At 35.7% G+C, this 12,612-nt stretch overlaps 1 protein-coding gene across 3 annotated transcripts; it reads left to right on the top strand.

Moving 5' to 3' along the window:
• The first annotated feature begins 1,643 nt into the window (after positions 1-1,643).
• Positions 1,644-12,286, top strand: LOC127844937 (uncharacterized). 3 transcript variants are annotated; one of them, XM_052375503.1, is made up of 5 exons: positions 1,644-1,862; positions 5,789-6,260; positions 8,082-8,248; positions 8,481-8,713; positions 12,090-12,286. In XM_052375503.1, the coding sequence occupies exons 3-5, from the start codon at positions 8,198-8,200 to the stop codon at positions 12,265-12,267; spliced, it is 462 nt and encodes a 153-aa protein (XP_052231463.1). In that variant the 5' UTR covers positions 1,644-1,862; positions 5,789-6,260; positions 8,082-8,197; the 3' UTR covers positions 12,268-12,286. The 3 variants fall into 3 exon arrangements, 2 of the variants coding, with proteins under 2 accessions (XP_052231463.1, XP_052231462.1); XM_052375502.1 differs by lacking the exon at positions 1,644-1,862 and adding an exon at positions 2,020-2,515; XR_008032977.1 differs by lacking the exon at positions 1,644-1,862 and adding an exon at positions 4,827-4,859.
• The last annotated feature ends 326 nt before the right edge of the window (positions 12,287-12,612 follow it).

The raw sequence follows: 12,612 nt of genomic DNA, 5'->3' as shown, positions 1-12,612 counted from the left end.
CCTTTTCGCCGAGTACAGACACAGTGCTGTAGCCAAAGCTCAGAGCTTTTATCTCGAACCAGCCCATAAAATATTCCAAAATATTCATGCGTGTCTGCTGGCGTTACGTAAAAGTCATTTAAGGTAAAAAGCTGGATAAAACAGCTATGCCGAAAAAGCACATTAGTGCTCTATACCTATGTTTAGGTCAGAGTTGTTGACACCGTGTGAACTGCTAGGCTAACAAGTAATGCATCAACAACAAAACTGGTTCAACAGCGCTGTCTTTACGACTACCTAATTCGTGAGTTAAAAGTATTGCTTGCATATTTATTCTCATCAATTATCTTATTGTATATTTTGAATTTGTTTATGGTGTCAAGAATCAAATGTTTTGTACAGGGAATTTTCATCATGAAATTTTATTCTTAGTGAGATAGGTATTTGATATTCCAACAATATTCATTTAGTATGATGGTGATTGCAAATGGTCTTTATATTCAGTTCTCGTTACCTTTTTCATCATACTTTCTATGCTCTCAGAACGTCCAAAAAGGGCCATGCTGTTGTTATTTTGTCTAAGTTATCTCTATGAAATAAATAGGATGATAAATCTCGAACCGTGCGTTATTTATAAATTTATAAATTTGAATGTGTTCATTTCCAAATTGCAATTAATTTTGAAAAATGAGTTGCTTCTTGAATTATGCAATAGTGAACAACTGCAGTGCCTTCAGCGCTTTGATTGTTAATTGTGATGGTGTTTCAGAAATGTAAAAGAAGTTTTTCATGCCGATAATTATTGTATGAAGGCGAATTTACATAAATAGAAAACGTTGATGAAATATAAAAGAAAGAATACATTAAAATTACGATCTGAATGCAACTACTTTATACTGTCCTGAAAATTTATCAAATTAACGATTCTTATTTGGTTGATTTCGTAAATGTTTAGTACGACAATTAAACAAATGATATAATTAACGTATTGTGTATGTCTCATTTGAAGGAATAATAACAATAGTAGGTGTAGTAGTAAAGTTGTAGTGGAAGTAGCAGTCAGTTTTTTGTTTATATTAAAGTTTTATTCAATTAATAAAGCGAACAGGTCCCAATTAAACCCAATACACACCATTATCCCGGGGCACTTCCCTGGTTGCAGAAAATTGCGATTTCATGGGCTGTAATCTTGATTGTGGTGTTTTTGTTTCCTCAATCAACTGCCGATTCGCGGTTTCTTTCGAATATAAATTAATGCCTTTCATGGCGGCAACAGATCAACCGCTAAACCTAGTATGGATTAATTGACTGTGATGTAATGTTTCTTGCATACACTTACAGTCGAGGAGAGAGCATCATTAACTCCGAGGGAACAGTAAAAAAACTGTTTAATATTCCAAATACTTAAATCTTATACAAAATTCATGATGTTAAATAAATCTCTTTGGACTGGGTAATTACAGATAAGAAATATTTAAACATGTAAGAAATGGACATTACGCCAATATCTTCCTAAACTTGTAATGTACGTTTTGTTTGAATAAATTAAATTGAAAAAAACTAAATTTTATCAATGTTCGTCTAAATACATGTGTATATTCACTTTTCGGTATACATGTATAAAAACTGTCAGCTTGTATATAGGCATACATACTATAATGAAAGTATATATATATAACTTGGTTCAACATGCTCACGGCAAGTAAGTCTTTATATGTTTCATTATTAACCTGTGCAAACATGGCCAGTGCGACTGTGTCTTACATGTTCCAGTATAATACACATAGGTCCGCATACACACGGCGAGTTACAGAATTAACCTGAGCAAACGTGATTACGGCGACTTTGTTCCCGAGTTGGGGGCGGAAACCAGGCTGTTTAAGGTTAGTTATGTTTATTTGGCTATGTATTTTTCTCACTTGTTTAAGTATTAGGGCTTATTTGGCTTTATTGTTTTGTTTCAAAACCGAGTCATATTTTCACTCTTTTGCAACAGTAAATAAACCCGGCCCGTGAGATTTATATTTAGTCTTTAACTAACTTTGATAATTTCAGGTATATACGAAATCTTTTTCAATACACATAGTCGCCTTTAGTCTGTTCACGGGTGATTGATTTCTGACCATCACAGACATCTGCTGACTGATTGTCCCATTTAGCCGACAACGCTCGAGCAAACGTAGTTTGCTTTTCACGAGTTTCCCTCTCTGTCAATTCCAGTCACTTTGACCTGTACAGCCTGGTCATTCAGTAGTTTGTATATACATGTTAGTACCTCTTATCATATATGTAATGTGTTGAGTGTATGAATAGTCTGTTCAAAACTGTTCAAACAGTTTGCCCTTGCATGTTCTAATATACCACCTGGGCCAAAATGCTTAGAAGAAGGTGTCAACTGGATGCTAAGTTTTTCGTTTCGTTGCTCCTGGTCGCGAAGCCAGTGTTTATATACGGGCTGTTTTTGACAAGCGCTAATCACATTGCCAATCAAAGGCACTACTACCTCAACCCATTGGAAGGCAAGGAATTCATGAACGTACGTATTATTACGGTGTAGAGAAATTTTGAAGTTGGAAAAAATAAACATTATATTATTATTTATATGTTGTTGAAGAAACTCTGACCTATCATCTTATAGTGTGTGATAATATGTGTTCTAAAATGTATAACTCTCTTTGTTCCGCAAAACAACGTTGCTTCACTGAAAGACGTCGACTTCACTTTCTGTGTTTATGTTAGTATTAATACTTTGTCGGAACGAAATATATATACTATTTTTAGACATTAAAATCAGCAACAGTAATATATAAGTTCTATATATTTTATTTGATTATTAAATTGCATTTGCAATTGTTTTTACACCAACGTTTGAAATGACCATTACTGATTATTGTTTGTGTTTTTATTATTCATGGTAGATATAAGTTTCATCTAGTTTGCTTTGACAGATTGCAACTCACAGGAATGCGAAGCGTTTAAATGCAGTCTTGAATAATGGATTCGTTTTGGTTACGATCCGTGCGCATGTAATAACTGTATGTCCATTAATGTCAAAGTTAGCTTCCCAAGCCCAAACATCCAGTGTCATCCAAGTTTATTGGCGGCCTTACACGGAGAGGTAAAATGATGTTAACATGGTTATGTCTTAAATTATCATAATCATGAAAAATAATAAATGACATTGGAACGAAACAGAAATAATAGTAAATGTTAAGTAGTAATGTTATCAACTCACGATAACATAACATTTAGTTGTAAATGAAAAGGACTTTTATGGTAGTTTCAACAGAAAAATGACTGGATGTTTGTCACACCGTCAATGTTTGTCATATTTTCAATGTATCTCATACTTAACATGTATGTCATACTTACGGGTTACTTCTCAATGTATGACATACTGGTTGGTAAACTATTTCAACGTGTGGTACCTTGGAAACTGTAGGTTAGATATTGATTATTGGGCTTCAGACATATTGAATCCGTCTTTCTCGCTCAGTATTTCATTGTAATGTATTGAAACACAAGAATTAATTAAGTAAGCAAGTAAGTAAGTAATTAATTCATATTGAATGGAGCAAAAGTGTATTTCACTAAAAAGGATTAACATAATATGAATGTTTGCTTATATTCAATACTCTTATTATAAGTATAAGGTATTATTAAAGGCATTATTTAAATCCGTCTAATATACATGTTATACACATATAAAGAATCTAATGTAAACCCGAGTTATTTTTATGCCCCCGGTAGGGTGGCATATAGCAGTTGAACTGTCCGTCAGTGTGTCAGTATGTCAGTATGTGTGTATGTGTGTATGCGTGTATGTCAGTCTGTCCGTCCGAAAACTTTAATGGCCATAACTTTTTCAATATTGAAGATAGCAACTTTATATTTGGCATGCATGTCCATCTTACGGAGCTGCACATTTTGAGTGGTGAAAGATGAAGGTCAAGGTTGTCCTTCAAGGTCAAATGTCTAAAATATGGCGTCTGTCAGTCCGTCCAAAAACTTTAACATTGCCCATAACTTTTGCACTATTGAAGATAGCAACTTGATATTTGGTATGCACGTGTATCTCATGGAGCTGAACATTTTGAGTGGTGAAAGGTGAAGGTCAAGGTCATCCTTCAAGGTCAAATATATGGCGTCTGTCCGTCCGAAAACTTTAACATTGGCCATAACTTTTTCAATATTGAAAATAGCAATTTGATATTTGGCATGCATGTGCATCTTACGGAGCTGCACATTTTGAGTGGTGAAAGGTGTAGGTCAAGCTCATCCTTCAAGGTCAAATGTCTAATATATGGCGTCTGTCCGTCCGTCCCAAAACTTTAACATTGGCCATAACGTTTGCACTATTGAAGATAGCAACTTGATATTTGGCATGCATGTGTATCTCATGGAGCTGAACATTTTGAGTGGTGAAAGGTGAAGGTCAAGGTCATCCTTCAAGTCAAATGTTAAATATATGACGTCTGTCCGTCCGAAAACTTTAACATTGGCCATAACTTTTTCACTATTGAAGATAGCAACTTGATATTTGGCATGAATGTGCATCTTACGGAGCTGCACATTTTGAGTGGTGAAAGGTGAAGGTCAAGGTCATCCTTTAAGGTCAAATGTGAAATATAAGGCGTCTGTCCGTCCGAAAACTTTAACATTGGCCATAACTTTTTCAATATTGAAGATAGCAACTTGATATTTGGCATGCATGTGTATCTCATAAAGCTGCACATTTTGAGTGGTGGAAGTTCAAGGTCAAGGTAATCCTTCAAGGTCAAAGGTAAAAAAAAATCCTTTTTTTCAAAGCGGCGTTTTCGTGAAGCTGCACATTTTGAGAGGTGGAAGTTCAAGGTCAAGGTCATCCTTCAAGGTCAAAGGTAAAAAAAAAAATCAAAGCGGCGTTCTCATGAAGTTGCACATTTCGAGTTGTGGAAGTTCAAGGTCAAGGTCATCCTTCAAGGTCAAAGGTAAAAAAATAATCAAAATCAAAGCGGCGCAATAGGGGACATTGTGTTTCTGACGAACACATCTCTTGTTTATATAAATATTAGGAATCTATATAAGGAAATATATGTAAATCATTTTCTTAAAGATGTTTTATCAATATTAGGAAACTAATTTAAATCCGTTTCATATAGATGTTATCTAGATAAATCACACGGCAGAGCTGGATGTCCATAAGCGAATAGGGTCGATTAAAGACCTCCAGCCGAGCTCTGTCGTTTGTTATCGTTCATATTACATATTATCATATTTTGTTCATTTACAAGATTTGATTACAAAACCATATTCCCGAACTTTTATTTTGCGTTTAATAGATTTTTCTGTACATCTGCAGCATATAGTGCGCTCAAAAATCTGGTATATTTTGTCGGACACGCTTCACGTTTCATGGAGTTCATTGAACTTTAGTCAAAGCAAACTTATACCGTTACCGTATTATGTTTTCTTCTTTCATGGAAAGCCCATGACAAGCCATGCTTTTAAACAATACTTAACACACCATTGATTACATATTACTCAGTACTATTTTTTAACCAAACAAATACTTGACCAGCTGAATTGAAAAAATCTATTTCAAAAATATAGAAATTACCAATCTTCCAAAACCGGTCTATGCGTGAATCGAAAAACGTACACATCAATCTTGTAAACATTATCTAACCAAAAATGTCTTGATAAAAAACAAGGCACCAGCTCGATAACTAAACAATTCGAGCATAAAATGGATACGCTTTTTTGAACCGCTTGATTAGTTGATTTTACAAAATTTTAGTAAAAATTCTTAAAAACTGTTTAATTCCAGATCAATCCAGAACTGTTAAAATCGACAATTGATACCCTGGACCCGAAATTAATTGGTCATGGTAAAGATCTTTTCAAACCGCTTTTAAAAAAGGTCCGACACGTTGACAACAATATCGTCCTGTTTTCTGCCGTCGCCGGAAACTCCTCGTCTGAACATGTCTGGGACACGATCGACATCCAGGGATGGGAGAATAAACATCTAATCAGCAATATTTACAAGTGCTGTGTTCTGTATACATCCGGTGAGGTGATGTCGGTGCCAGCGACCAGGATCATCTATTCAAAAAGTTTTGTGCCGAAAAATGGGGGCCACACAGTTTGTCTGCTCTAATATTACCTCCCGATCCGGAGAGCTTCCAGAAGTTGCCACCCTAGAGGACCGCAATAAGGAGTGCCATAACTTATTCGACTGGTACCTACCCTTGACATTTGCGCATGCGCACAAAAACGAGATCGCCGTTTGTTCTAAGGTTAGATTGTTTGCATGTTCTAATCCATGAATTTTAGCAGTTTATAATTATTTAGGATTATTTGAATCACGGTTAATGATATAATACCGAAAGCATAATCACAGGATACTTTAACGTTTACTTGTTGACGCTCCTTCATAGGTTTGTTTCTAGAACCATGTCTTTTAATGTCTGGCTGACTCGGCACACATCGGAGCTTGGTAAAGTACAAACCCATCTATTACAAATCGCATTCAGGCATTAAAAGCGTTGTACTTGAAAACGCACAGTGCCGAGCATGTTTGTTTTGAAAGATTTTTAAGAAACATTGCTTGGATCGAACATACCATCAACATTTCATATGGCGCATGCAAATCTGACTAATTTATCCACTTTATCGTCAGGACTTCTTATTTTCAGATCGCCTTCGGCAGCATTGCAGCCGACGACCTGCTCAGCTGGTTCGAGCTGCACCGACGGCTGGGCGTAACCAAGGTGCTCGTGTTCACTCATGACCTGAACCCTGAGGCGACTCGGGTACTGCACTACTACCGTGCGCTCGGATTGGCTGATACAGTTCCCTTTGCACTCCCAACCGATGGTAAAGCATGTTCTTGTTCATAACTACTGTTCGATTTTTTGTTATTGGTCAATAAAAAAGTATTCGATGCTTGAGAATTAATCACGAGGGCATTAGACCAGGTTCTATCCTGGTATCAAACTGAGATGTCTATTCAACGATACTAATTTATTGTTATTATGTTTGGGGCATTATATTTATCTTTGATAAGTGATAAATATTCATTTGCGAATAAATGAGTCTTGTTCTGAGAAAACTGGGCTCAATGCATGTGAGTAAAGTGTCATGCCAGATTAGCCTGTGCAGTCCGCACAGGCTAATCAGGGACGACACTTTCCGCCTAAACGTGATTTTCGGTAAGGAGGGACTTCATTGAAACTAAAAATATCATAAATGCGGAAAGTGTCGTCCATGATTAGCCTGTGCGAACTACTTAGGCTAATCTGGGAGTACACTTTACGCACATACATTAGGCCCAGTTTTCTCAGGACAAGGCTCAAATGATGCAGTTGCCCATCATATAGACATATGCAATTAAGCCCAATCGATTATCAAGGCGCGTCAATATATTGGCTACAACCTTTTTTATCCAGGTTTTCCGAAAGAAAAAAATGGTAATTAGATTGGCGAATGACGGCAGGCGGGCTGGCGGGCGTGCGGGCGGGCGGGCTTGTGGGCTGGCCGGCGGGCGGAACATGCTTGGCCGGGCCATAACTTTGTCGTTCATTGTGAGATTTTAAAATCATTTGGCACATTGATCACCATTATTAGACGTTGTGTTGCGCGAAAGAATTACGTCAATATCTCCAATGTCAATGTCACACTTTGAGTTCAAAGGTCAAACATGGTCATAAATCATTTGGCACATTTGTTCATCATCATTGGCATGATAGCACGGTGTGTTGCACGAAAGAATTACGTCAATATATCCAAGGTCAAGGTCGCCACGACTAAAATATATTTGTTTTGAAACAAAGGGGGTTAATTTTAAACAATCAGTTCAGTTGAGTTGTCTCCCTTTATTAGACTTTTTTAAAACTGAAAACCTGGTTTTGTGACAATTTTGTCCCTTATTTTAATTGCATTAAATAATTTTGTGAAAAAAATGTCGAAGGAAATTGCATTTTTTTATTTTATTATTGCCTTTTGGTTCCATGACCGTTTTACCTTCTTCACCATTTTGTTCATATTTATAACTTTCTCACTTAAACGCGGTAAGCTCCCGTATACGCGTGCCCCCCTGTAACATGTCATTCACGTAGACCAAACTGACCATGTGATCGGTGCGGAAAACAATCAGCAGTGGAATGATCAACAAGTTACGGTGTTTGATTGCCTGGCGCGCCTGCGCGGATACCGTTACCTTGCTCTTGTGGACATGGATGAGTACCTAATATCCGACCGGGGACTGCCGTGGATGAACATGTTGGTATGCAGTCTTCCCTCTTGTTGTAGAAATATGTTCGCCAAAGAGTAATACAAATATGTCCAACAGTGACTGTCTCTGATTAACTGATATAAGACGATCATAATCAGCAATGATAATACTATTGAGATATGGAACGGACAGAACTAATATATTAAAAGCAGATGTGATCATGTGTTTTAATATTTTCGATGGCACAGCACAATGTTAACATTAATTTCATGCGTTCTTGCAGGACGAATTGTTCGCTAAATATCCCGACGCCGCGGGCCTCACGTTCTTCGTGAAAGTGCACATTATCTCACCAAACTTGAAGAGCAATAGATCGCAATTCAAGGTAGGACAGTACCTGAACAGCACGCGCCCTTGGTCTGATCGGGTGAAGCACGTGACCATGCCTGATCGGCTGGCTTCTGGCGGAATAAGCACACACGAATTTACTCCTAATGTCAAGGCCGGGTTCAAAAGGTAATATGATGTAAACGACATCAAGAATTATGTAGCTTATACTTTCACGCTGGCTGCTTAGCAATCTGAATTTTAAGCACAATCATTGCCATGTAATCTAGTTGTAGTGTATACTAGTTTCCTTGCATTCGATTTTGGTATTTTGTATTGTTGCCATGCCATTTTACGTCCGTGCACAATGGTTGAGATGTCATTTGATTTCATTGAAAAATGTTTGCAATCCAATTTATATTTATTGTACATTAGTTGCCATGAAATTTGGCATAAGTGAACCATCGTTACAACGCAGTTTGACGTTAGTGTACAATCGTTACCTTGGTTGTCATACAAACTTACTGTAGTGACTGGTTGTAACGCAATTTGACGTTAGAGCACAATGGTTGCCATACAATTATGAACTTAGCGACCGGCGCTAGCAATACAATCTGACTTAAGTTTACGATGTATTTCGTGCAATTTTTTAGTCGAAAATTCTTGCGATGGAATCTCACTCTAGTGCACAATTGTTGACATGCCATCAAATAATACAATTGTTCACATGTAATCTTACTTTATTAAACAATCGTTACCATGCTATTGGATTCAAGTGTACACTCGTTTACAACGAGTCTGACATTTGTCCCAAACATCTTGGAATTTCAAGAGTTGAAAGTAGCCACTTACACGAGTAATCTCTAGAGGTATTAACATCATTGACCTTTTATGTTTTATACAATGAATTAGTGCCTCTTCTTTGCATTTATCGGGACAGATGCAAAAATACCGTTAAACACATTACGCACAGAGACATTTACATCATCACTGCATTTAAGACATTATTCGTTAAAAATATAATCATTTCCCGATTGTTCATTTACTTTATGTATATAATATAATATTTTATTATATACCTGTTTAACGCATTTAACAAAATACAGGTTGTATCAATCGTTGAAATAAAAAATCCCGTACTACGCTACTCGCTGTTTCCAATTTCGTATTTCCATACTAGCCGGACTACTTCGACCCATTTAATGACGTCACATTACGCGCACCGAAAATAGAAATATTTTATATTACGAAATATATTAGGAAGTACATCGTGCGACCTCATTTCTGCGACGAAACACAATATTTTTATCTAAACTCTATGGAATTTAAGGACCTGTCGGACGTGGTGTTTTTTAACAGTGAACTATTTGTTAAAAACATCGAACGAATTCAAAACGTATTTTGGAGTGTGTGTTTATCATGCATAAATGTATATTTCGATACAAATACAATACACTAGTGTGTTTTAAACTAAGTTTCGATAAAGACATGGAAGAAGTGGAAGTGCATATTGTTTTAACGTTTTTTTTATAAACATCGGATTAAAGTTGTCAACTTAACTGTTATAAACATTGGATTAACGATCCCGGTTCGAATGTTTACACGTTAAATTACATAAACTGTATTCATACGCGTCTTAAATAAACTATGGCGTACCGTTTTCGTCATTGTTTTGTCAGTTTTGTTTAAGTAAAAACTACAATTGTTTACTGTTTTTGTTAGTTGTTGTATATAATAAAAGAAATATTACGCAAGTCAATTGTTCCAAGAGTGTGTATCACTGTCGTGGCTTGTGCTATTTCGCATCACACTCGAGGCTCCGCCTCTCGTGTGATACGTCATCACACAAGCCACTCGAGTGATACAAACTCTTGGAACAATTGACTAGCGTAATATTCCGTATGTATTGCTTCGTTAACTTTATTCAACAGATAATCATATGGAAGTTACCGAATTTTCAAAGATAAGATCATTGTTTCAGCAGAAATGTTTTGCTTTGATTCACGATTACACAAAACGACATATTTCTACTAAGGTTTTGAACAATATTCGGTTAAGTCGAATGTAGATATATTTTGTTTTCGTTGAATCGCTATAAGGCCCTTTTGGATTGTGTTTTCTTACATCTTAGAAACATTTCCAACAGTTTTTATGTAACAACAAGCCTTCTTCTTGCGAATCAGGTCCGTATAATTTCTCTTTCTTGTACGTAAATGTTCTCAATTTATAGCTATTTTACTCCAGCTAAAGATACGTAAAGCGTTCAGGTACAACTTTCGCGCAATATCTCACTCCTTATCATACCATGTACTAGGAAAGCTGTACACTAGTGTCAACAAAAATATATGACAAAAAAAAAGCTTACTGCTATTGCCAAATCTTCAACAGCTTGTAATTTTACTCAATTACTAACACTATGTTCTAAGGCCCTTTTAGAGGTGTTATCGGGCAGTAATGAACGTCATCATATACAATTGTAATTTTGTCTTAAGATATCGCATTTATTGCCAACTCTGCTGTTGAGAACACCGGCAACACAAATTGTATAAAACACTGACGAATACGTTGTATCGTTTATCGAAAATGTCATACATATGTACATTAAATGTTTTACATGCTGGAGACTCATGTGATTAAATATTGGTTTCACATATATAACAATCGACTAAGGTTTTGAAAATATGCGGTCAAAATTTTATCAGATAACTGTATCATAATGATTGTAAGCAATTTGTTATACAATCAATTAACCTTTATTATTCACAAGAATGCTACCAATATCTCTAAGATCTTTTCTATTCTGATTTATTTTAAAAAGTTAAAAGACAAAAATTCACGTGAATTAATATCACTTGAATCATTTTTCAAAGATTCATACAAAAGTATATATCATGAGAACTGAAATATTAGCAAAATTGGAAGATGTGGAAAACTACTGTGAGCGATTACCTCCTCTCATATCATTGCGAGGATGTGCCGGAAACTACGAATTTTCGGTCAATATTTCTATGAAATATTATATTTGGACCCAGCAAATAAAGTAAAAACAAAACAAATATGGTTGATTCTGTTAAGTGTAGATATTAGATATTTGATAACCGCTATATTTTCCGGTGTTACCACGAATAGATCACAATTAAGATAATTTCATAAAGGTTTCAATGTTCGGCATGACAGTACAACCTATCAAATATAGGTGGGTATTTATTAAGTGCTGTTAAGAACAGAACAGAACAGACAATTTATTTACACTTAGACATAAGTACATCGTCTCAATACATACAGTTTACAAGTATGTCACGTTTTGAATACATTTAAGTTAATACCATTTAGGATAGGACATGTAAGTTAGTTTCTTGTACATAGTTCCTTACTCCTTATTAAATAGAGGAATAAGAACCAGTCCTTATTCTGTATTCAAGCTTAACCTATTTGATAAAAGCCTTTGAAGAAAAAAATCCTATAGTGATACATTTAGCATTTGGGTAATATTATTTTATGATAAACATTTACCTAGTGTTTTGTTGTGGTATTTCATTGTAAATTTTGTATTTTACCGTTGCAGTTATTGGGTGAGAGCGGATGACGCCGTAATTCACCACTTTCGGCCCTGTCGCAAAGACTGGCTAAAGGGGCATTGCACATGCTCTAGGTGTGAACAAAGTTTAGACGACACTGTCGCAAAACTTTTCAAGAAAATAGAACCTGATGTGTTAAAACTTAAAGCTAAACTATTTGATTGAATAAACATGTTTAAAGTCATTTGTTTCAACCACTTGTGATCCAATCGTAAAGCGATTTACGAAAGACTTATGCGGCGGCACGAAAGGACAAGTATATAAACGTTCCTGTCGGCATATTATTTCGTATCAAATCCATAGCGCAGCCATATATATTAGGTCATTTTGTAATCAACGGTCAGTTGTTTAGTATTCATGAATCGATTATTTCTTTTAAACAGTTTCAAGAAGTTAAAAAATGTAGATATGTAACATTAGTGATACAAAAAATAAGTATCCCTATTATAGTTTAAATTTTAAAATAAGTATTATACTATTATACTATTATACTGCAGTAATTCTCTCGCA

This window comes from Dreissena polymorpha, chromosome 9 (genome assembly GCF_020536995.1).
Source record: "Dreissena polymorpha isolate Duluth1 chromosome 9, UMN_Dpol_1.0, whole genome shotgun sequence".
NCBI lineage: Eukaryota > Metazoa > Mollusca > Bivalvia > Myida > Dreissenidae > Dreissena > Dreissena polymorpha.
This window is presented reverse-complemented; position numbering and strand designations above follow the sequence as displayed.